At 42.1% G+C, this 26,465-nt stretch overlaps 1 protein-coding gene across 3 annotated transcripts; it reads left to right on the forward strand.

Annotated features, from left to right (window-relative positions):
• Positions 1-10: 10 nt before the first annotated feature.
• On the forward strand, positions 11-25,210 carry LOC146667667 (bromodomain-containing protein 4-like). Of its 3 annotated transcripts, none has more exons than XM_085409316.1 (22): positions 11-87; positions 1,722-1,873; positions 3,995-4,235; positions 4,337-4,429; positions 7,595-7,732; positions 7,843-7,975; positions 8,369-8,871; positions 8,968-9,339; positions 9,695-9,823; positions 11,548-11,769; positions 11,938-12,161; positions 12,239-12,336; positions 12,425-12,670; positions 12,921-13,019; positions 13,113-13,580; positions 18,226-18,822; positions 19,409-19,497; positions 19,673-19,790; positions 21,731-21,864; positions 22,009-22,199; positions 22,853-23,093; positions 23,202-25,210. In XM_085409316.1, the coding sequence occupies exons 3-22, from the start codon at positions 4,107-4,109 to the stop codon at positions 23,268-23,270; spliced, it is 4,293 nt and encodes a 1,430-aa protein (XP_085265442.1). In that variant the 5' UTR covers positions 11-87; positions 1,722-1,873; positions 3,995-4,106; the 3' UTR covers positions 23,271-25,210. The 3 variants fall into 3 exon arrangements, with proteins under 3 accessions (XP_085265442.1, XP_085265443.1, XP_085265444.1); XM_085409317.1 differs by having other exon boundaries at positions 12,924-13,019; XM_085409318.1 differs by having other exon boundaries at positions 8,971-9,339.
• Positions 25,211-26,465: the final 1,255 nt, after the last annotated feature.

Genomic DNA, 26,465 nt, shown 5'->3' on the forward strand with positions numbered 1-26,465 from the left:
GTCTGACGTCATTGACGTGAAACGGGACTGTTTGTTCTGGATTTGGGGCGAGGAAGGTCTGTGAACGCTGACAACCGACTGAAGAAGGTAAAAATATCATTTTTCGCCTTCGTGTGGCTTACGTTCGTACATCAAACGAAAGCTTACGACCCCGGGGATCAGATAAAACGCTTACAGCGGGCATCGGTGGCATATTTCCCGCGCGCTCAGTGAGCGCTTCGGGAAGCGGAGCATGAGCTGTCTTCGCAAGGCCTTGCACCGGTTCGGGCACGCGATACAGCTCATTTTTTTAGCTTTTAGGCGCGAGCGACTTGGTGTTGTTGTACATATTCTGCGTTGTGTCTTTCTCCTTTTAACGCTCGCGTAAAGGTCGTTTTTGTAGCAGCGGGCGCTGCCTGTTGTCAGTGTGCACGTTAGCTACATGTCGCTAACATGCTAGCGAGCTAGCTGCTAGGCTGTTTGTTTGTAGCCCCGTAGGCCGTATTCGTGACACAAGTTACGTTCTCTTGGTAGCGTAGTAAAGGCGCTATGGCGCAGAAGCTCATGTGAAATGTGACGTACGTCATTTCGAGAATATCAATCCCGTCAAAGTTGTATTCTGAAACGCAGTTTACGTGCGCAGCTGTCACTTGAGCATAGTGGAAATGGCGATGCGCCGACATGGAAGGTTAGCAAAGGAAAAGCTGAGGAGTAAAGTTGTTTTGCAACAAATTGGGTCGTTTTTATGATCCGGTTACTGGTAGATACTAAGTAGTAGCAGTATGTGATACATTTCGCAGTATCGTTACGTCTAGTGGCTTTATCGATAGAATATTTGATTTGTTGTTGATCAGATTACCTGCGACACTGCTGCGTTCTTAACGTGCTGTGTATGTTGTGTGTAGTTCTATGCAGTTACGTAGTTTGGAGAATGACTTGGTCTTTCGTGTATTTTCCCGCAATATTTATTTATTTTGTCTCAAGCACTCGCTGCAGTGCTAACTGCTGCCCAGTTAGAATTATTATGCATATATTACACGTCTATATTCATTGATAAGGTAGTTATCAACATGCAATCCACTTAACTGGTAAATGTAGGGAACAATTATTCACTTATTTAATGTTTGTTTGTTTTTGTTTTTTTTAAACTAATGACGGATCTGTAGCTGGAATATGGATCTGTAACGGGTAACAGGCATAGAAAGAGATGTAAATAAAGCTTTTGGTCTTTAGTAGAAGAAACTGTCAGGGTGATAACAAACTAAATGTTAGCTGTTGTCTCTGATTCATTCATTTTGTCTTACTCAGAAATTCCTTTGACCTTTGATCTCAGCGGGTACCAAAGGTCATCTGAAGCATGCCAAGGTTGTAGGTCAGGCAGAGTTCAGTTTTAATGCAAAAGAGTACCATATTAGCTCTTGTCACCTAATTTGTTCTAAGTTTGCTGTACATAAACAGTAGCACAAAAGACCTATGAAAACATGCATATATAGGACGCCCCCTCCCCGAAATCCTGAGTTATTGTTGCAAACTGCTCCATGTACTAGATGTTGACTGGGATAAAGAAGAGTAATGTGCCTGTATCATCCAGATGAGGGCTTTCAATTCTGTGTTTTGTGATGTGGAAGTGTTGTTTTCTATTGTGACATTTTCAATTTTGAAAAAGGGCAGTTTGCACGAACAAAATCTAACAAACTACATAAATTGACTCTAATTCAATTTGTTATCTCGGTCTCTCACAGGTGTGACACTCGACTCTCTGTGTGTTCTGGTTTTTATGCTGCCGCAGCGTGTCACTAACAAACATCCCACATCACCCTGGGAAGTTGCCACCTCCCCAACTGAGATATGATCACACAACTGCTTTAGACCACAGCTGCACAGCTACAAACATGTAAGTCCACCAAAAATAATTGGCCTTTGAGTTGAGAGAGTTTAATGATGAGTTTTTTCTGCAAGATAATTACCAGTTTGTTTGTTTGTTTGTTTTTCATCTGTGATTAGAAAGTAAATACACTTACATTGTGTTTTCAGCTTTTAAAAAGTCGCCATTATCATAAAACATTTCCATCAATCAGACTTTACCAAGGCATTCTTAAACCTGAACCCCAGTTTTATCTTGCCTTGTGTATAGTTATTATTAATATTACAAAATTTCTGATATTACTAACAAAACCTGAGTCTTAGATAAGGTATGCATTTGAAGTTCTGCCTCATCCTGTTGAGCTGTTCAGTCAATTCCTTCTGTAAATATTAGTGCATTTTTGTTGTTTTGCCTAAATTACAAATGCATGATTGATTTAAAAAAAAAAAAATACTCCAAGCTATGGATTTGTTTTGTAGTCTTTGTGCTTTTAGGACAAGTAAATGCTCTGCATTGTTTGTGGATATTTTATAGCTGGTGAAGCATGTAATGTGTTTACACTTTCTGCTTCCATTTGATGGATCAGAAACTTTGCAGGTTAACAGTCATAACGGTATTTGATCTTAAGCAATGATTCAATATTTATTCCCAGATGCTTTAAACTAAGAGTTTGATGTTGATGTGGAATGCATGCTTTTTGTTTGTGCACATAAACACACGTTGAGTCCTCAGTGCCTGATCCCAGTTTTCGCGCAGTAGTTTCAAGCACGTGATGACAAAATCAGATACTGAGTTTGAGTCACAGCTTAAAGAGCAGTGAATGTGTCAAAGATGAGATCTTTATTGTTTTCTTGAGCGGGGTGAAAAAGATTGACCCTTTGCCAAGTTGCCTCTCTTTCTCACGCAGAGACCTTTGGCGATGTACTGTAGAAGAAAATGCTCACACTGGGTTGTGGTCGTGAGTAGGGATGGGTATCGTTTAGGTTTTATCCGATACCAGTACCAAACCGGTACTTTTGAAACGGTGCCGGTGCTTAACAGTGCTCGAACCGGTGCTTAAAGAATGGAGAACACACACTTTGTCCAAAAACCTCTCATGTTCAGCTGGGTTTTTTTTGTAAAAAGATAACAATGTTAGCCTTTTCTGCAGCTATAGAGCATATATGGTATCACTCTTGGCTGGAAGCAGTGCTTAATCAATGGAAAAAACACCAATTTTGTCCAAAAACCTCTCATGTTTAGCTGTTTCCCACTTTTTCTTTGGTCATTTTAGCCTTTTTGGCCAGGGTGAAGGGAGTATCTGCCATCAAACAAGAAAACAGCCGCATGTAACTACAACGGTGTTTGCTAGTTCACCTTACATACATTAATGTAATAACGTGGTTAGCCTAATCAATGTAAATTACACACGAACAACATTAAGCTACTGACCCAGAGAAGAACGGCTGCTGCTGCCATCATCATCCGTCATCATTTCTGCTACACTGGCAGGGCTAGGGGCCAGGACTCTCCTCTTTGGGTTTTTGGGGGATGTTGCTAACTCCGGGTCCGATAACAGGCAGCACACCCGCAGTAGATGTGCACGGTGTGAGGTCTCGCAGCAAGCTATCAAATACGGTGCATTTCTCGGCTTTTAACAAAATGCTATACGTCGCCAGGTGTTTCATCAGATTCGCGGAGTTACCTCCTGCACAGTATCACCTTAAAGCACTTGTTGCAGGCTGCTGAGTTTGCATCTTTTGCTGTGAAGTACAGCCAGACTTTTTATTCTGTAGCTCTGCTCTAAAAGAACATACGTACCTGGGCCCGCCTACTATCCTCTGAAAGGCGGGCCCAGGTACGCCAAACGATTGGCTAGAATCTAAAGTGTATGACATCTCAGGAAAAAAAGCACCGACATGTGCGCTGCTTTTCGGTCTGGTTACTACCGTTTATGTCAGAACCGGTGCCATTACCGGTACCCATCCCTAGTCGTGAGACAGATAATTGAGACAGAACGTGTAAAAAGTGGTCTGATCTAGATAGTGGGGTGATAGGAGTTCAGATTCAACGTGTGGCAGTAATGCTAAATGTGAGATACATTCTGAGAAAGTCATGTCAAAATTCTCATAACGGCTGCAGAGATAATGTTTTCCTCTGTGGTTCTTTCAGAGAGTCACGTGAGGAGTGGAATGGCCTGAAGGGGTTCCCCCCGGTCCCACCTGCCCCTGCCAGGTCCAATCTGCCTAAAGTGTCTGCTCAGTCACTGCAGCCCACCTCTGCGATGGGGGACGGACTGGAGGCAGGCAGCAGCCAGAACCCTACCTCCGCCCCACCGCCTATCCCCTTCAACCCTCCACCCCCCGAAACATGGAACCCCTCCAGACCCAAACGACAGACCAACCAGCTGCAGGTAGTAGGACGTTGATTTGTGAACCATGTCTGCTAGTGAAATGTCAGTTTCACTTATTTAATGTGTGTATAATTATTTTTTTTGTTTTTGCTCTTTTTCAGTACTTGCAAAAAGTGGTATTGAAGACATTATGGAAACACAATTTTGCCTGGCCCTTCCAGGCTCCTGTAGATGCCATCAAACTCAATTTGCCTGTGAGTCACGTGTGTGTGTGTGTGTGTGTGTGTTTGTTTCAGTGTGTGTGCAATAAGAGTTGAGCACAAAGATAGCTCTGTAACAACTAGTAAATGAATTCCATATGCAAAGTTTCACACAGTAGGACCCGGTGATGGTGGCACCCTGCAGTAAAACACGTCGCTGCCTTTTCTGCTTTTCAGAAAGTGTGTTTTTCTTTTCTGCATTTCCTCATTTGACACTTTGCGACACGTCACATTGACTATTTCAGTTAAGTAGGGAAAAAAACTCTCCTGCAGTCTTCTGTGGTCTTCTAGTTATGGTTACCAAGGAGACACACAAGGTAGTACCTTTAGTCTTGGCACTGACTTTTTGCTGCAGGTGTTGGTTTTTCAGAGGGAGGATGTTAAGGATGCATCTAGGGCTGTGACTGCTGTTTTTGCTGTTGTTAAATTATGTGCTGTGATAGAGCTGGGCGATATATCGAGTTTTTAAAACATATCGATATATTTTTATACGAGATATAAGATGTGACAATATCCTTTATATCGATATAGTCTATGTTACGTTATAATTATAGTTGTGGAGCCGCAAGTTTGCCTCTCTTTCGTCCACTTTTGTCTCTACGCAACGTTACTCCGCCTCGCCTTCACTGAAGACAACTCCCCCTCCTCCCCCATCGCTTCACGTGCAGGCAGCGACAAGACGGACACGGCAAATCTCCGTTAACGAGTTACTGCGCATCGCCCCATGCGTGGGGCTGGACGGCGTCAACGTGCTAACGAGCTAACCGCGCTAACGAGCTAACCGCGCTAACGAGCTAACAGCGCTAACAGCGCTAACCCTAAAATCCTTTCATTCTCTCAAAAGTTGATAGCGCGCCTTATGTATGAATTCTGGTTGTGCTTGATGGCCGCGAACCGATTTTATGTGGTACACGGCGCTCAGCAATCTGTCAAAATGTTTGAGTACGACTTTGGTAAGCTACGGAGCTGCACCGCTTGATAGGTTGTCGGCGCATTACGGCTACCGAGGAGCTTCGCGGAGTGATACGTACTGTGCATCAACGTAATATTACCGTATTGTGTGTGTATAAGGACCATAAATGGCACCTGTAAGAGACGTGGTTATGAAGCGGATTTCAAACTCCAGGCTATCAGTCACACAGCAAAACTTGGGAACAGAGCAGCTGTGAAATCTGTCTTTGTTATCACGCTCAGCGTCTTTTAGTTTATATTTTGACTGCACAATTGTGAGCTCTTTGTTTAGCACAAAAACAACCTTGTTTTCTTTTATTTATGGAGCATGATTATTTAATGAATGCTCATAATTTAATTTTGAGTAATTTTTCATGTACATCTGTGCTGTATGTTAATAAAAGTGCCTGTGTGACATCTGGGACACAGCTTTGACTAAGACCTCTCTTTTTGTTCTTACTTTATGGCTTAAAAAAAAATCGAGATATATATCTTATATCGCCATCCAGCTAAAAAATATCGAGATATGAATTTTGGGTCATATCGCCCAGCCCTATGCTGTGATTGGAGGGTGATCTACTAACAGTGCAGTGATTTAGATACAAAGAAGCAGCCAGTTTATTTCAATAGCAACCAAAATTCTGTCAAGAAAAGCACAAATTAGAGGCTCAAGAAGCAGCAGACACCATGAAGGACTGAGTAATGTACTAATGAGAAGCGTATTACAGGGTAAGCACAGATCTGTTCAGCAGTTCAGATCAATGACAGGCAGCCGAAGGAGGATCGTTCTGTTTTTGGGTAGCTGATAGAAACTGTCAGGACTGTGTGACATTGTGACTGAGACTCAGGTGGAGTGCAGGATTGATCCAGAGGAGAGCTGGATCAAGCCTCCATCTCATTATGAACTATTTCACAATATAAACGTGAAATCTGTGAGTAACAGCTGACCCGTGCCATGTGCAGAAGACTACAAAACTTTATTTACCTCCAAATCTTGAGCCTCTGATTTCTTAATTAAGACACTGTTACTGTGCCACATAACTAAAAGCACACATCAGTCTGGGTTATTTTGTTTTGTTGTGATACTTCACAGTAAGTGCAGTTAGACACAGTATGTTTAAAAACACATTCACTGTTTCATAAGTAGTTGTATATTGATAGATATTAGTTTGTAACAGATCCAAGCAGAGAGAAGTTCAGTTGTCCTCAGTAACAGTGGTATTACTGAGAAGCAGGTTTATGTAGGGCTCCGCTCTGACCTGCGTTCCTTTTTTTTCTTAAAAATTGAGACTTTTGTAATGAAGTGATATTTTTCATCTGTTGTTGTTGTTGTTTTTGTTGTTGTTTATAATAATAATAATGTATACTTTATTGATCCCCGTGGGGAAATTCCTCTCTGCATTTACCCATTCACTCAGTGAAGCTCAGTGAGGTTTACATGACCTGCAACAGGATAATTCAGATTATTGTAACAATTTTTTAGTCCATCTTCTGAATGTTGTAGTTTTAATATGGCAGTAAGTTCATATTAGTTTTCCTGAAAACCTTTCCCTGAACTCAAGATATTTTCCATTGAAATCAAGGAAAATTGGTTTGGAGAAAAAAAAAAGATGGGAGGTAATTTTTGGAGGAATATTCAAAGAAAATAAATGGATGTCTTCTATGTATGAAAACAGAAGTGCTTTAAACCTAGAGTTTCTTTAATGTCCATTAAAATGAATGCAAAAAAGATTCCAAAGTCTCTAAAAATGTATTTGGAAAATGGTGCTCGGCTCCCTTAATCTTTGACCTCTGATAATTTTGTGGGCTATTTCACTAGTTTCACATTCATTCAGTAAATAGTCATTATGAGAGTCGGAAAGGAGGATTATCCAAATTCAAAACACAAAGATGGTGACAAGGAAAATGCTGAGCGCCGGGCTTGAGAATGGAATTTCACTAGCCTTTTGTCTATTCAGTAACCCATAAACTGAGTTCAGTCTATAATCCTGAGCAGCTTTCCTGAGTTACTTTACATGGTAAATATAATTCTTTAGGATCCTATTAGCATAGTATTTAAACTTGTGCAGGGAATAGCCAGTTTTCATATGAATGTCATTCCCTTGAGGAACTGGATGAGCTTTTAATTCTAATGTTTTCTTTCAACTCTCTTAATTATTCTTCTGTCTAGCTAAAATACTAATACTCGTTTCCCTGCTCTTCTTTAAGGACTATTATAAGATCATAAAGAATCCTATGGACATGGGCACGATTAAAAAACGCCTGGAGAACAACTACTACTGGAATGCCCAGGAGTGTATCCAAGACTTTAACACCATGTTCACAAACTGCTACATCTACAACAAGGTCAGCCACATTAGATTTTCCGCACACATGCGACTGCCCTGCTCAGCGACATTAAGAGACATGGATTGTGGCTAATGTGCTCTGTGGTTTTCATCTGTTTGTGTGTTTAGCCCGGGGATGATATTGTCCTAATGGCAGAAGCCTTGGAAAAGCTCTTTCTCCAAAAGATTACAGAGATGCCGCAGGAGGAGACTGAGATTGCTGTGGTTACAAAGGGACGCAGAGGAGGCAGGCAGGACACGGGTATTATTTTAGCATCGTTCATTTGTTTTTCTGTGAAGCAGAAGAATTCTTCTTGCTGCTTTCCCTCAGTAGAATTGGTACTCCAACTTGATGCCAGAGGATGTGATTCTACTTCCTGGTGTACACTTAAGACTTCATGGAAGAGTTTCCATGCGTCACCAGCAGTGATATGCAAATGCTGCTAATCTAGCCAGCTCAGCTGGTATGTTTGGTTTCATTGTTGTCTGCTCTCCGCCACCCACTAAATCAGCCACACCTCATATGGAACTTTTATTGGGAAATCAGGTTTTGGTTATGTCATGCCTGTTGGTGATCTGCTTTACAACCTGTTGACCTAATGTTTAGCTATGCTAAAGTTTTGTCTTTGTGCTGCTCTCGTGTTCTTCCTTCTAGGTCTGATTTCAAAATCAGATTCAGGACATGACTCATCATCCCCCTCTACCACCCCGCATACACGAGGCTTTTCGTCCCCTTCAACCACTCCACATACCCGTGCTGCACCCGCCCCCCAAGGTTCTCCTGCCTTACCCCTGAGGTTGGACCAGGTGCTGGTCCAGCCTCTGGTCCAGCCTCTGGTCCAGCCTCCGGTCCAACCTCTGGTCCAGCCTCCGGTCCAGCCTCTGGTCCAGCCTCTGGTCCAGCCCCTGGCTCAGCCCTTGGCCCAGCCTCTGGCCCAGCCTCTGGTCCAGACTCTGGCCCAGAGTCTAGCCCAACCTCACCTTCCCCGTGTGCCTCCAACAACCACAAACCATGCGCCCCATCTGGGGCCTCCATTCTCCCTCACCACTTCAGACGTCCTGGCCCAGGGAATGACTTCAGTTCCACCTCCGACTGTGACTCACCCAGGCCTCCATCCTACTGCCCCCATACTGCAAAGTTCGCCTGCTCTCATCAAGGTAAGACGACATCTATTGTTACAAAGACACTTGCTGATGTGTTTTTGTTTTTTTTTTTTCCCAGACTGTGACCTCTAAACTCTTCTGTTCCAACAGCAGAAGAAGAGCCAGAAGAGGAAAGCTGATACCACGACACCCACCGCCAACGATCAGCTCAGTGAATCGTCTCCCATTTCTGCCGAGACCCGGCCGCGCAGAGACAGCAGCCGCCCATCAAAGCAGCCCAAAAGAGAAGCATCACAGCCAGACTCTCAGCATCAACTTGGAGGAGTCTTGGAGATGGGAGGGTCAGGAACACCGAAGCGCCAGGAGCAGTTACGTTGGTGTGCACGCCTCGTCAGAGAGATGCTGTCTAAGAAACACGTGGCATATGCCTGGCCTTTTTACAAACCTGTTGATGCAAAAGCTCTCGGTCTCCACGACTACCATGAAATCATCAAGCACCCCATGGATCTCAGCACCATCAAGGTGATTTTATTACAACATGTACAAACCTGTTTTTATAGTTAGGAAGGTTTCAGCCTGAGTCTGCCTGTGATAAAATTTGCTCTTGATACCAAAGCTTTTTGACATTTTGCTGGATTTCTTTGTTTAGTTTGCTTTTATTTAATCTTTTTACCACAAACATTTAAACAACTAATGAGCCACACAAACGTCAGACAGTGAATAATAATCAAGAGGATGTAAACTAGGTAATCCCAAATAAATAGCTAAGCTTCAGCTTGATAAGTCAACTTTTAAATTGCCAACGTGCATGTCTCGTGTGTCTTTAAATTTGCAGAATTTTGATCGCTACTGTTTTGTTTTTTTTAATCCCCTCCAGAAAAAGCTGGACAACAGACAGTACAGAGATGCTCAAGAATTTGCAGCAGACGTCAGGTTGATGTTCTCGAACTGTTACAAATACAACCCTCCAGACCACGATGTGGTTGCCATGGCGCGCAAATTACAGGTAAACCACACATTTCACACACTGCAAACCGTAACCTACATTATATAACCTATATGTGCAAAAGTCTTTAGACCGCCCTCTAAATTTGAAAAAAAAGCTCTTACCAAAATCTCATAGAAAAGTTTTGAACAATCACATAAAGTTCATAACCTTCTGTGCCCACACAATTTTGATCTTATTGTACAAAGGTTTGATTGTTAGGTGACATGCTTTGCAGTGTGTGGATGTGGACAATTTCCTCGTTATATCATGACATCTTAATGAGTTTTAACATCTTATTGTTTATTCCATGTGTTTGATTTGCATTTTGTAGCTGCTGATCTGAACTCTTGATATGTGTAACAAAGAGGTTTTGGTGTAAGTAAAAGACTTTTAAGTTAAAGCATAAACATTAAGCTGGAAAAAAGAAAGTCAGAGATGACCTATCAGTGAGACAGCAGAGATTTTGGGATTGGCTAAATTCAGGCCTGAAGATCATTGCAGAACCCAAGTGGATGATTGCAGGATTGTTTTCTTTGTAAAGCAGTACACCTTTGCAGCATCTATCAAGCTGGTGTTGATTGATGACTGCTGTAGGTTACAGAGTAGTTTTTCTTATGTAGAAAACTTTTAAGTCAGCACCAAAGTAAAGTGAGAGAAAAAGAGCATGCACTTGGGCTGTGCGATATGACCAAAATCTCATATCCCGATATTAAACATCTACCCAATAACGATATAAATCACAAAAATTTAACATTTTCTGTAAATTCTGTGAATCTCGGGTAGCTGAAGTGTTTCCAGCTGGGCATCGTGTAGCTGGAGTCGAGTGTTTTAACCGATGCATGAAACTACACATTTTTAGACAGGTTGTAACGGCCGCCGTTTTCTTTGTGAGTATTTATTACACGGCGTGCTGCGGGGAAAAGCCTGCTCTAACGTTTGAGTCTAAGGTTTATTTTTTTGACACCCGGCGGCTCTTTTTTGCTTCTCATCCGTAAACACTCTGCATACTTTTTCACGTGATTCAGTTTATTTTGAAAAGTCTCAACAGGATCTTGAGCTTTATTGTGAAAGGTTTATGTGGAACATAAACAAGCGGACACGCGATGGTTTTACCGTTGTTGTTGCTAACCGCAACGCATAAAAACAGGCGCTTGTCCGTCCGTAGTGTGGTTATATTAAGTATAAGAGAAAGAGAGAACTTTAAGAAATTAATATAGCCACTACAGTGACCATCAAAACGATGAAAAAATATTGCCGTAAACAGTTTATTTTGCGACACCACGAAACAAACGATAGCGTAAAATGAAACGATAGTTTTTATATCGTCAGCCGATATATATCGTTATATCGAACAGCCCTAGCATGCACAGCAGTTAATTAAGCAGCACAAACTCGAGTACAACCTCGATGACTTCCAGCAGTCAGCTCTTCTCTTATTCATAGGCTGCTTACATATTACATGTTGCATCCTCTATTGCAGTTACATATCTGATAAAGCTTGCCTTGTGTTTGAGCTGCTGACCTTCTGCGACAAAGAAATGGAGGAAATTCACATAGAGGGTTAAAAAAAAAGTCTATGGTGTACAGCATAAAAAGCTAGTGTGATTTAACAGTTTTAGAAGAGCTTCTAAAATAGAGATTTTAACCCGTAAAGGGCCAGTTCACCAAATAGCACAGTATCTGAACGTGTCTGTTGCTCCACTCGAGCTGACAGCTTTTCTTGCTGTCCTTCAATCTTACAGGACGTGTTTGAGATGCGTTTCGCCAAAATGCCCGATGACCCAGAGGAGCCAGTCCCTGTTCCCACCCCGTCATCAGCTCTCCACCCTGCCCCCTCCACTCGACAAGTCCCACCTCCTTCTGCCGCCTCGGAAGATGAGAGCTCGAGCTCCTCAGAATCAGAGTCTTCAGGAGGAGACTCGGAACAAGAAAGGAAACAGCGATTAGCTGAGTTACAGGAACAGGTTAGATGAGGGAAAGTTAAGGGGAGGTTGGCTAATTAGACACAAGAGTTGGGTTGGCCGTGTAGAATGGTCTGAGTAAAACACGGCTGAATGCTGGAGAATCAAATGTGCAGAGGCTTATCATCTCTTTAACACACAAATGTGTGTGTGTGTGTGTGTGTGTTTCAGCTTAAAGCTGTCCATGAGCAGCTGGCAGCGCTCTCCCAGCCACAGGTCAGCAAGCCCAAGAAGAAAGAGAGGGAGAAGAAGGAAAAGAAGAAAGAAAAGCACAAGAAAAAAGTGGGAGCAGAGGAACCTTTGGAGACTCTCCCGCTTGCAATGCTTCAGGCATCTAAGAAAAGCAAAAGTAGTAAAGAACCCATCAGTGCAAAGAAAGACAGGAAAAAGCCCAGGTAGGTTTTCCAGACGTAAAACTCAGGTTATTGTACCTGCACTGCATGGAGCTCATCTAAGAACTTCTCATTTACAGTAAAAAAGAAGGAGTTAAAAATCCCCGGCCTGCTGTGCCCCCTCAGCCTGGGCCGACCCCTCTCGTCCCTTCGGCTTCTCTTGAAGATGTTGACATCGGTGCGTTAATTAAAGAACATATGATTGAGTTTTGTTGATATGCATGCCTGGGACTATTGTAAACCTATTGTAATGCGTCCTCCTCCAGACATGTCTGCTGACAGGTGCAAGCCAATGTCGTATGAGGAGAAGCGCCAGCTGAGCCTCGATATCAATAAGTTGCCCGGAGACAAGCTGGGCCGTGTCGTGCACATAATCCAAACCCGTGAGCCGTCGCTGAAAAACTCCAATCCGGATGAGATTGAGATTGACTTTGAGACACTGAAGCCCTCCACGCTGAGAGAGCTAGAGAAGTATGTCTCAAGCTGCCTCAGGAAGAAGAAAAAACCATCAGGTAGGCTTTTTGCACATTTAGAACCTTTTTTAAAACACTTTCACATAAGGTTCGTAATTCCAAAGATTCTCATGCGAGCTCTTGTTTTTAAGTCTTTGTTCCCCATGCTTTCCAGTTAACGTTATCTGGGTGCAATCTTACTTTCACATATTGATAGTTTCTTTTGGAAGATGTGTCGCTGCTTCTGTTATATTGGATTATGTGAACAATATTCTGTTTAATCTCTGAATGCTGTGGCTCTTTTTTGCAGCAGAGAAGCCTCTGGAAATGCCAAATGTGACAAAGATGAAGACGGGATCCTCATCTTCAGGCAGCAGTGACTCCTCAGATAGTGAAGACTCTGACAGTGGTAATATACACTCGGCAGTCTGCACCAGCAGAGTCCTAGGTTTTGTCTTCAACATGTTATATTTCTTCATTTCATATTGTGCTGTCTGTACAGGGCTGGTTCCCAAGCAACCGAAGAAGACTTCAACTAACAAGGACACCAAGAGACCGCAGCACCAGTTCATTGGTAGTGGAGTGGGCCCAGTCACTTCTCAGCCACAGCAGCCTCAGCTTCAGCCTCAGTCACAGCTTCAGACACAGCTTCAGCTTCAGCCTCAGCTTCAACCTCAGACACAGCCTCAGGTGGTCCAGTCCAAACCACCATATATCCCGGCTCCAGCTATTTCCCTCCCTGTCCCTGTCCCCTCTCTGGATTCCTCCCAGCTATTGGCCTCAGGATTTGACCCTCTGGCCCACTTCATGAATTCTCACCTGACGCAGTCCAACACAGAGCCTAATGCAACCATTACTACTGCCAGTGCTCCTGTTGCCTCTGGCCTCCTCAATACCAACGCGCCCACCAACCAGACGCCTTCTGAGACGCACCCTTTCCTAAACCAACATCCCATCATCCCTTCTCCAGGTACGTCCACCAGAACAGGACTCTGCTAACAACTCTGTATTCACTTCATCAAGAGCCAAAAAAAGGTGGATTTTTATGCTTTCCCGTATTTTTGGCCATCTATGTACTGATGCATCCTCAAACACAACTCTGGAGTAATGAGTTCAGTGTCTGTCCAAGAACTACATGCGTGCTAAAAGCTTCAGACTGTCAGGCTGTTCAAATAATTTGTTTAAGGCACTTTTTTCTCCCATGCTTTTAGCTCTGATGTTACAGAGAGTGGAGCAAGAGGTTACACCCAACTACTCTTTGTTATCAGTGGGCAGCCAATCAGAGCAAAACTTCCTTAAAGAGAGAGCAAAGGGAATTATATTGGGATGTTTCAGAGGGTGGACTAAATGAGGATCATTTTATACCAGTTATTCTTTAAGTCTCTAAGAATTAAAGCGTATAGCTTGAAGTGTGCATAATAGGCCTCCTTTATTGTGACAGTACATCTTTTAATAGCTGGAGATAATTATATGTTTATCACCAAAAAATGACTGTTCCATTTATTCAGAAGACAGCTGCCGTCTTCTGTTACAACTTAACAGTTAATTGTTAATTGTTCAGACTGCTTGCTTCGTCAGTCAAAATAAAGTAAGTAAAATCACTGCTATAAAAATTTAGATTCTAAACTCCTGGAACTGTCCATAGTGTTTTTCTTCTCTTGTGAATACAATAATTCAAGAATGAGGTGACGTACGATTTTCAAATTGATATCATAGGTACAGTTGCTAAAAATCTTAGACAAGTTCGAACCTCAGTGACCTCGACCTCAAGGTCAAGGAGGTCCACTTTTCTGAAAATCACCATAGATTTTTAAATTTATCTACTATCATCTACTATGAGAATGAGGAGTGGGGGCAGCAGTATTTTTGGTTTTATTGTATTGAGCAACACTATTAACTGTAAATGTTTTCAAGCTGGAGGCTCATGTCAGCTACTCAAAACACACATCAACGCTTGCTAGTCTGGACTTTCTTCTTCTTTCTCTTGGAGTTCTGCTCCTTCAGCAGCAGCTCTGTTTAATGCAGTTTCCTCTTCTCTACTATGGAACACCAGGACTGCCATAATGAATTAATTAAATACACCATTAAATAATTAATTAAATGTGGCAATAATTAATTAAAATTGGAATTAATTAATTAAATAAATAGTTATGACACATGTAATTAATTAATTATTGACACATTTAATTAATTATTTATGTATTTCACATTTTAATTAATTATTGACACATTTAATTAATTATTGACACATTTAATTAATTATTTAATGATATATTTATTTATTTCATTTTGGCAGTCCTGACGCCTGGCTCTCGTCATGAAATAATTTTATCTGTCAGCCTCACCCATCAAACTCAGGGGGCGGGGTTAACGCTGCCCATGCAGCTTCTCTAACATTTGATTGGTTGCCGTGCAAAGTAAGTCAAAACAGGTCGATCCTAGAAAATCGATTGCTTGTGTAGACTTGGGGCAGCCAGTTATCCCAGAATGCAGATCAAATCACAAGCAGCAATGGCGGTGGTGTAGTTTTAAAATACCCCGTTTTTCTGTCACCAGCTACACTTTTAACAGTGTTTTAGCCGCGAATGTCGCGACGTATGTCTGGTCAGGTTGTCAACATATGTTGACACATGTTTGCAAAAGTGCTCAGATGTTTTCAGAGATTTCACTAGCTCTGCTAACAGTTAGCATGCAGAGTGCACCGAGGGGGTTACGTTAACCGGTTTGTTTACATATTCCACTCTCCGTGTTCCACATGTTGCATTCGCAGATTCTCATTTTCACCGAACGATCGTCTCTTTCCGCCTGGTCTTGTGTCTCTGTGCTTCTGTAACATAAAGAACGAGCTGACATTTTTCTCACGAAACCAGCGATCAGCTCAACAGACCCTCAGTTTACCTGCATGCATCCTCCTCCTCATCTGTCAGCTGTTTAACACCTGCTGCTAATTCAAGAAACACGCCTAGTTACCTGGTGATAGTCACAGTTTAACTGGGCAGCCGGTGCTCGATATAACGCAATGTCAGCGCATTTTTCTGCACAAGATAAGTAAATATAGTGTTTTCCCCGAGCGCAGAGCTGCTGGAGCTCGTTTCCTTACAGAGCACTTTATAGGCGAACAGCTTTATCAGCGGCTGATGTCCAATCACCGGCACACAGCTTTCAAACCTCAGCTGAGTTTTAGCTCTCAGTGGTTAAACGCTGGACTTCATTCACTCAGGTTCTGTCTGTCGGGTCACGTTTACTTCGCTGTTTTATTTACAACTGAGCAAATCGGTTTGGCTGAGGTTAAAGTTACGTTTCATAACTGCATAGTTTCACAGACGTTTAATGGTTCACTGGCACATGTGTTAGACTGAACTATCATCTAAATATCATCTGTTTTTTAATAGTTATTCAACTGTATTCTAAGCACCAGCTGTCTGTTAGAATGTGATTTTTTTTTCTCTCTCTGTTGGCAGAGGTATAAAAATGCGCAGGAAAATCTGACATGCATGGCGAACTTCACCGACGATATTTAGGGAGGAATAAACACACATCAAACATAAATGAACCATTTGTCTGTCTCCATAATTGAGAGAATTTTCTCTTCTTATGTCAACACTCTCTCTCTTTTTTTTTTTCTTTTTTTTTGCTTTTTCGGTCATGTTATGTTTACCTGTCAAAGGCTTGTTACAAACTATGAAACACATCGTGCAGACTTCTGGATGTTAGAAGAAAACTAATACTGCTCATGAATGAGACTAAAGGCAGGAAGGTGTCCTTTAAAACTAAACATGTTAATAGGACCTCCCTGTTTATATCATAGTTTATGATATAGCACGTGTATTTCAGTAATAGCCTGCTGAGGCCACTATACGTGCTGGCCTCATATCAAATGTGAAGGCAGACTGAGTCTATGTTTGACGTTTTTTATATCTAATCTTCCTTTTCAAACATTTAAACAGCAGCGAGTCTGCAGCTGAGGGAATACAAATTCAAATTGTCGGAACAGGTTTGCTCGTTTCTTGGATTCATTTGGTGATTTATTAAATGTATAACTGTTATTCTAATCTGCTGCTGAGTCTCTTACACTTTTCTTTATGCTGTATATTTTCACGTCTCTGGAATAGTTGGCAGTTAGATAGTCAGCTGGGAAACTTTGTGTTAACTCATGGAGCTGAGGATATCGTGGATATCGTGGATATGCTGACCTCGCTGCGTGGTGTACAGAGCGAGGTCAGCATGATTAATATTCACAATAAAAATATTAGCCGAACATCATGAAGTCTGTATGTGTTTCATAGTGTCGAACAACCTTTGTACAGTTAAAGCCAGCAGTTACTACATGACGGAAACACCAACGTTATCTCTTTTATGTGTTTATACACAGGTCACGCTGATTACTGAACAAAAACCCAAAGATCAGATGTTAAACAGATTTATTTGCTCTCTCTCCTCCTTAAACATGTTTTTAATGTTAGTTATAATTCAGAATTGGCGACTGAAACACGTAGGACACATAAGAACATCAGGAAATAAAACACCGATAAATATAACCTCAGTAAAAGAAGTCAGCGGGGGTTACTACAGCTGTGTACCGGGGCCTGCGCTTTGTCGGTGGGATTGCTTGCGAGGCGAGCGGGTCTATCCCACGCTTTGCCGTGAGACTGGGCAGACATCTCCGAAATCATCGAAACACTTTTGCAAAGAGGCTGTATCTTGACAAACCGACCAGACACATGAAGATTAAACCACTACATTCTCGGCTAAAAAAATATTAAAACGGTATTTGGTAACACACAAACAGGGTTTTTCAAAGCTCAGTTCTGTTAGCTTCCACATGCCGGTTGTTGTGTGCTAGAAACAATGGCCACCAGGCCAAAGCAATGGTTTTGACTCGATCAGCGTTAACCCCGCCTGAGTTTGATGGGTGAGGCTGACAGATAAAATTATTTCATGATGAGAGCCAGGCGTCAGGACTGCCAAAATGAAATAAATAAATATATCATTAAATAATTAATTAAATGTGTCAATAATTAATGAAATGTGTCAATAATTAATTAAAATGTGAAATACATAAATAATTAATTAAATGTGTCAATAATTAATTAATTAAATGTGTCAATAATTAATTAAAATGTGAAATACATAAATAATTAATTAAATGTGTCAATAATTAATTAATTACATGTGTCATAACTATTTATTTAATTAATTAATTCCAATTTTAATTAATTATTGCCACATTTAATTAATTATTTAATGGTGTATTTAATTAATTCATTATGGCAGTCCTGGCGTTCCATACTCTACCTTCTCCTCCAGTATCGCTTCTTTTAAAACAATAAATGGCTGAATTATTCCAAAGTGACATGCTGCCATTGCGTAGTGTCTAGTAGTTTAAAGTGTTTGAGTAAGCCAAGGAAGGAAGAGCAGATAATTACATTTGCAAGGTTGTTGTGTGTTGTTTTTTTTAAATATGTCTGTAATCTATATGTAGGGAAATGGTGAAATATTTCAGTCTAATGAGAGGTGAAGCTTGAAGAGCTGGAGCTTTCATGATATACACATCCTCCTGTTTCCTGTGTTCTTTACATTCATGCCTTTCCCATTTTTCTCTCCTATGTTTACAGCAATCCATAATGCTCTTCCCCAGCAACCATCAAGACCTAGCAACCGTGCAGCGCCACTTCCACCCAAACCTGCACAGCCTCCTCCATCCTCCCTCCCTTCAATGCCTCCAGCTTCCTCACCTCAGCTTCAGCCCTCGCTTCCTCTCACCCTCCCCCCACAGCCTGTCCCCCGCCCTCGCGTCCCGTCACCGCCATCCCACGGCATCCTGGGCACCCTCTCGGCGCAGCCTCCCCAAGCCCTGCTGGAGGACGACGAGGAGCCAACGCCCACCAGCTCTGAGACCCCACCGCTCAGCCAGGTCCACAGCCTCCTGCAGTCACTTCAGCCCAGAGCCCCCACGCAAACGCTGCACACGCATTCTCCCGTGCAGCTGGGGCCGCCACTGCATGCGCAGGTCATGACAACAGCCGCCCCCGTTCTGACGCAGAGACACGGCTCAGGCCAAGCGTACATGCAGCAGTCGTTCCCGCATACGCACACGTCAACACCGCAGCAGCAGCAGCAGAAGGGCGGGGTGCTGCAGCAGAAGGTACAGCAGCTGCAACAGCACCAACAGCAGCCATCGCCACAAAGCAAAGTGGAGCCTTTCACAACAGGTAAGGTGTCTTAATGCCTCATGGTCACACACATTCAGATAGCTGCTCTGCTGACAGCTGCTTCTTTCCAGTCAATTTCCCTCCACTGCTGTCGACAGACTGAGCAGATCACAAACAGACCTAGACCACAGATCTCACCACAGCCCATTCGCAGTCTTTGTCAGTGAACTGTACCAAGTAAAACTTATCCCAACATATTGTGTCATATCTGCACTTGGCCATAGTGTGGAGCAAAATGTATTTGTCTTGAAATGTGCTGCCTCTTGGCCAGGACTCCCTTGAAAAAGAGGTCTTTGATCTCAACGGGACATTCCTGGTTAAATAAAGGTTAAATAAATAAAAAAAAAATCTCTGTCTTTTAAAACATTGCTACATGTTGCAAGGCATCTATCATGTGACCTGTGGTCACAGCTGAAAACATGAGGCTGCTCCTGTTGCATAACAGCACAGTAAAACAATACTTGAAAGTTACAAATCACTGCACGTTGTGTCGACCCTAATGCTTGGTACCGATTAGACATAATCACTGTAGGCACACATTAAATGAGGCATTTAATTAAATGATGGGACACCGATGTTTTTGCAGGTTGCCCCTCTCCGCTGATGATGCACTCTCCTCCGATGCCTGCGTTCCATTCAATGGGACAACAGTCGCCTCCACAGACCAAGAAGCATGTAAGTGATTTAGCATTGACTTTGTACTGTTTGTCTGTCTGGATTGGAAGTTAATGCCTCTCCCCATCTTATGTTTAAATGTATAGTTTGAACGAGTGAGTACAAACAAGTACAATAATCAGTTCAAATGTTAAAAAGAAGCAATTCGACAAAAGTGGTTGTTCATCCTGTGTAGGAGCAGAGGTCAAACATGGGGATCAAAGAAGAGAAGCTTTCCCAGTCACCAGTGCTGCCACCCTCGCCCTTCAGCCCAGGCGTTCGTCAGGATGCACACAAACCAGACAACAAACACAGTGAGTGCAAAAGTGTGTATGTGTCTGTTTTACAATCCAGTCGTATGTGAATAAAAAGAATCATACATTTAGCTGCAGGTAACTTTTTGCATTTTTTTTGTTGTGCTCAAACCTCATTGGTCAGCGGTCCCTCGTTTATCGAGTTACATTCTAAAAATAACCCACGAAAGGTGAAATCGCGAAGTAGCCAGTTTTATTTTTTGCAATTATTATAGATGTGTTAAGGCTGTAAAACCCCTCACTACACACTTTATACACTTTTTTTCAGGCAGGCATGAACATTTTCACACTTTTAAACAATCTCAAAGTTCAAACTTTCGTAGAAAAACAAGTTTAGTATTATAGAATGAAACCAAAGATCAAACCCTGTTTTCAGTTCCAGAACACGGGAATAGAGCAGCTGCAAGAGAATTCAACATTAGTGAGTCAATGGTACGGAGGTAGAGGAAGCAAAAACAATGAGTTGAGTAAAGTTTGACTTATCTGACTGTTTTGTTTTGCTTAATGCACCTTATAATCCAGTGTGCCTTGTGGTCCGAAACATACGGTAACTTCTACCAGAAGTCCTACTTTTTGTGCGATGGTTAGCATCTTCCTCTGCCTTTTGGGTGCTACTGGAGGTACCTGTGATGGTGCAAAACGTTTCGTCAACATTGTTGTGTTTGTTGGGTAGAAAACCTGCAAACATACAGTACAGCACTTGTACTGACACTGCTAGCCATTAGTGGTGCAACGGATCAAAAATCTCACGGTTCGGATCGGATCACGGTTTTAAGTCACGGATCGGATCAATTTTCAGATCAGCGAAAAAAGACAAAAATTTAACATTTACTTATTGAAGTATTTTTTTTCCTGTTAAAAACATTCAACTCAAGACTCATCCCACGCAATTATTAAAAAGAAATTATGGTACAAAATAGGGCAGTACAGTCTTTGTATCTACCAATTCAATTTTATTTATAAAGCGCCAAATCACAATAACAGTCGCCTCAAGGCACTTTATTATTGTAAGGTAGACCCTACAATAATACATAACGCTCATTATATCGCACTCCGCTGTGATATCATGAGCTTTTGTAGTAGTTAGGGCAACAGAAGACGCCTAGGACAGTTCAGCCACAACCTAAATCTTTTCCCGCTCATACATGCTTGGAACGATCTTGCCACTAAAGTGGACGCGAGCGGGATATCATAGCGTGGCTCAAGCACGTTGATCATAGTTTAAACCCGTTGTTTTGCACAATGGCATACGGCCTCCCGTCTGCAGCTAAACACCCCAATAGCTTTTGTAATAGCTTTAGCCCGCTCGGATTGGGCAGCAAAGGGTTGCTTAAATGCCGCAAACCCCTCTGCTCCTCCATTTGGATCGCTAGCGCTGGCCATAACTATCTCTTGACAGACCCACCATGCGCACCATACACATACTTTTTTTTTTTTCTTCTTTTTCGAATCTTCGGATCACGTGCGTACCAAACCGTGGAGTGGGATCGGTTCAGATTACGGATGAACCGTGATCCGTTGCACCACTACTAGCCATCGAAGATTTATGTGAATTTGACATGGTTAACAGCAAAATTACAAACAAAAAATAAATAAATCTGCAAACAGCAAGGCCACGAAAGGTGAACCGCATTATAGCAAGGGACCACTGTATATATCGAATCCAGAAGGCTTTTGTATGCATTCTCCCACAGTTCCCTATAGCCAGCTTATGGAAGCAGCATTGAGTCAAGTGTTGTTTTCATTGCAAAGTATTTTAACAGCTGTTCAGAACTAATGTCTGTCCAAACGAACACACCACAAACTAATCCTGGAGATTCCAAATAAAAAATTTTCCCAGCTAAAGCTCGCAAAGGTTGTTGGATTTTAAAATGGAAATTAGTGTCGACGTGGCTTAAAGGGTGTAGTATATAGAGTTACTCTTTCTTTGTCTCTCACAGGGTTAGATATAAAGCCGATGGATGGCTCTCGTCCCATTTCGCATTTGGCAGACTCGCCTGCACCACCCTGCTCCCAGCAGGACAACAAAATCAAGCAAGAACCCAAAACTCCCATCGCTCCCAAGAAGGCACAGGTGTGTAGAAGCCTGAGATGAGAGAATAATTTCATAAGCCACATTAAACCAGACTGTCCTTCCTGGTTTCTTTTTTCTGTCCTTCATTTTGGCCTTTTTTAAAACTTGACCTGGTTTTTCTGTTTGTTTCTTTTCTTTTTATAGGAGGTCAAGATAAAGAACATGGGTTCTTGGGCCAGCCTGGCTCAAAAGTCCCAGTCCACACCGGCGTTCTCGGTGCGCTCTTCAAGCGACAGCTTTGAAAGATACAAGCAGGTCGCGAGAGAGAAGGAGGAGAGAGAGAGACAGCTGAAAGCACAGGCTGAACAGGCCAGGAGGGAGCAAGAGAAGCTACGGTGAGTGGGAGGTTAGCAGGTAATGTGTGACCAGGGAAACGCGTCAGAAGCTGTAATCCTATTAGAATTTAGCTTGACTTAAACAGTCATAAATATCGCGCTCATCACCACTTTATTGCTTTTGCTCATTTAATGGTTTAGTATCACACAGCTTAGTATCCTGCCAGCTGATGTAAATGTCAGACATTTCCGCCAAACTTACAAGTCAACTGTGAGTAAGTGTGAACTCTCACACTTTGATGTGAAACCTTGAAAGTGGGTTGCTCCGGTTGTGAATCAGCTGCTACGTTTTGGGTTGGTTTTCCCAGAATACTGAAACGACTACAAAGCATGAGCTGCACGAAAGGTACAAGGAGAAAAGTAAAAATCAATAAAAAATATTATTTTATTAACATGGGACAGTGTACATTGCACTGCTTCATCTTGTCTTAAGACATTGCAGGGATTGAACGTGTAGTTAAACTGACAGAAAGTCGAGTTTCACTCACTTAAGATCAAAGTGGGTTGTATGTGACCCTCGATGCAAAACGAGGTTCAGGTTAACTGGACGAAAGAATCTGCTGTTGGTTAGGTTGTATTTGAGTGTGACCTTTATGGGCATCATGCAGTGCTGACTGCCAGCTGTCTCACTTTTTGTTTGCTTGTTGTCGCAGCCGTGACGACAAGGACACGGCGGAGCCGTTTCGCCGAGTGCCAGATGACGACCGCCGTCGCCCAAATCAGCAGTCGCCGCACGCTCCAGTTCCTCCAGCTTCGACTCCTCCCACTCACTCTCCGCAGGCCCCACCTACACAATCACAAGCCCCCCCACCCACCTCCGCTTCACAGAACACGCTCAACCAGGACAGGGCGACGGCACGGCGTGAGGCACAGGAGAGGCGCAGGAGAGAGGCGGTATGGGAGAGAAAAGGGGGGGGGGGGGAAGAGGGAGGGAATTATTTTATCAATTTCTTTTTAGAATCTATCTTTCATGCTGCTTCTCGTCCTCTGGTTCCTCCGCAGATGGCAGACACCATTGACATCAATTTCCAGAGTGACCTGATGGCAATTTTTGAAGAGAATCTGTTCTGAGAGGAAGGCACGAGAGCAGGACCCCGTAGACTCACAAGAAGCAGATTTGCAGATCGCTTCCAAACACCCGTGCTGTGACGCACACGGTCGCTGCTTACACAAATGCACACATCTGCATACACAGACTCAGTACTAACTGTCCCTTTCTCTCAGCAGTTGAAACAGCTGGTTTGTGTCGTGAATGAGAGATGAGGGGAAGTGAAATTAAAATAACAAGCCCCCCTTTTGTTTGTTTGTTTTTTGTTTTTGTTTGTCCCCCCCTTCCCCCGGCTTGGTGTCTCTGGTTGTAGGTTCTTGATCACCATGGCCAACAGGTCCAAATGGTTGCCCCCCACCCCATATGAGGATATGATGAAAAGGAGGGGACTGAGCATCTATATTTAAAGAGGAAAAAAAAACAGTAAAAAGCATGTATGAAAAGATGGGGTTAAAACACACAGATGAATGAATAATAATGCTTTTAGTTTTCTCTCTGGATCTTGTCTCTTATTTTATTTTTAAGTTGGATTTTTTTTTTTTTTTTAACTGGGAGGGTCGGGCCGGGGTGCTCACGTTTGCCAGGTTGAGCGGTCATCTGTTGTTTCTTCTTAAGGCACCGTGGGGATGGGGGAAACCCCCCCGCCATGGCTCTATTCAAACACTTTTTCTAAGACCTTTACATCCTTCAGCTTCTCTCTTTCTCCAGTTACCAACAGAAGAGGTTGAAGAGAGCAGCAAGGAAAGAGCCAGTCACCACATTTAAACAAAAAAATTTCAACGTGTCCTTCGCCTTAGTGCTCCGGCCTGTAAACTAATGATTGCACCCCACAAATTATACATATTATATATATAAATAGAAACAAATACGTATAAATATAGATATATAAATATATATATTCTATACGATGAAAAGTCAACAGGAAAAAGGAAGATGAGAAGGATTTGGATTGCGGGGAGCAAAACTCGTCTCGGTGTTCATCTCTGAGCTCTGGTTTTGATTTTGTAGAAATTACTGTAAAGAAGAAGAAAAACTTTTTTATGATTCTATTGAAAAGATGTGTTCTCTCACACACACCTTTTTTCTCTCTCCTCTGGTTTTGTTTTTCTTAACTCTATGCCAAAACCAATCTATCGAGTGCTGAAACGTCATTCACTTTCTTTCTTCTTTTTTTTTTATGTGTACTTCTTTTCACTTTATATGAAAGGTTTTGTTTTTACTGCTATTTAATTTTCCTGTCTCCCCCCCCCCCCCCCCTTTTTTTTTTTTTTTTTTTTTTTTTTTTTATAAAAACCATGCAGTAGTTTGCTCTGTACTAGTTTGAAGCGGTTCCACCAATCATCTTATGCGACTACTTTAGTAGCCCCCTCCCATCATGCTCCAGTTGTCCGATGAATCCGCTCTTGACTCATTGATTACTTGTGTTCTTTTATGGATTTGTTATTTTTATTCATCATGTTCATGTTTTTAGTCTCTTTGCCGTCTCATCTTCCACTATCTCGTTCCCAGCTTCTGCAGTCTGTATAATAGGTTCTGATTCTGTTGTTTTTAGCTCTTATTTCTGAGATGTTTTTATCATCCACGGTAACAGTTTTGGGATGTTGTATGCCATTGTGTTTGGAAACTGAGCGCTTTTTTTTTTTTTTCTTTCCCCTCCCCCCCGACTGTCTGTTGGTTGGCCCACTGATCCATGAGCGTTTCTGACTCTATAATCACGTCTTCTTCTTCTTCTCCTTTTTTTAATGTTCTACTTCCTTTCCGTTTTCATATTTAACTGTTTTTAAGTTTCTTTTCCCTTTGCTATGTTTTTTTTTTTCTTTTACCCAGAACAATGTGTTGGTATGTTGGTGAGTGAGGCATTGAGGTCAATAGATTCATCTTGTTCAGATTATGGAGTACAACATCTTTTTTTTTTTTTTTGTTTGTTTGTTTGTTTTTTAAAGAAAAGTATTAAAATAATATTTAAAAAATATTTGGGTGTTCATGGTTTTTTGTTTTATTGGTTGAGTCTACAAACAAGTGAACTTTAGTTATCCACTGTCTGCCAAGGGGGGGGGCTGTTCCATCATTTTGCTCACTGAAGAGTCATTGTTACAGTACAGCTCCACTCTGTGCACCTCCTGGATGGTACATGTGCTTTATGTCCTATGCAGACTTCACACTTTGGCCCAGTTACCTCATTCCAAATGTCTGTTTGACCTCTTATCGGGGTGGGGTGGGGGAAAGGTTCCCCTCTGGGCAGGTCGCAAAGCCAACGCAGATAGACTGTTGTGTTCACATCAACCTGTAGCAGTTCTAGCAATTCTAAATTTTTTTATTTTATTTTTTTTTAAATATAGCCTGACTAAAAAGGTCCCAATCAGGTATTGTCTGATGATGATAAACATAACACCTGTTACAAGATTCAGCTGTGATGACTGGCAGCTGTGATGCTTGTGTCAGGGCGGAGCTATGTTCTTTACTATTGCAAAAAGGCAAGGTTTGTCTGGAGCTCAATCAACCTGAATATTCGGTAGAGACTAAGCAGTGCAGACACAACCCATGCTAGCGTCTGCTAAGAGAACACTTGCATTACCATTCAGGAGAGAGGAGGAATGTGAATGATGCTGCATTTCTTTTTTGCTGTTATAAATCCATTTATAATACCAAAATATAAATGCATTTGTATTTCATAATGAAAGACTCCACTTGAGGCTCAAATCAGTGTAGTGATCAACCTGCAGGTGCTTAGTGCAGCGTTAACAGAGTGTTCCCAACAGTGAGACACTGAAAAGAGGGTTTGAAAGAGAACTGTCTGAAACTGAATGTTTATATTAGCCTAATGCTGGCGGTTGTTGAAAATTGCATAGTGACATTTAAATAATAAACAGACCAGAACCTTAAAGCGGGCACAGTCACACTTATGTACAAACGAAAAGAATGACTGTGGCTAATTTTGCCATCTACTGTCACCTCTTCCTCAGCACTCATGGTTCAGATCACAACCATTGTGTAGAAGTTGGCCTTCAATTTTATTTCAACATTACGTGACTCAACTAAACTGGTGGAGTCTTTCCACATACATGTTAAAACCTGTCAAGTACTCAAAAATGCATTTGTGGAGGTTGCTGTGACGCAAGGTGACAACAACACATTTTGCTATGATCACTTGCACAAATACACAGAAACACAAGTGAAAACCTTAGCAGCCATCCTGTCTCAACTGTTTAAAAATCAAG

The sequence above is a fragment of the Rhamphochromis longiceps genome, linkage group LG6 (assembly GCF_057381845.1).
Source record: "Rhamphochromis longiceps isolate RC_006_pf linkage group LG6, R_longiceps_female_GT1.1, whole genome shotgun sequence".
NCBI classification, from domain to species: Eukaryota; Metazoa; Chordata; class Actinopteri; order Cichliformes; family Cichlidae; genus Rhamphochromis; species Rhamphochromis longiceps.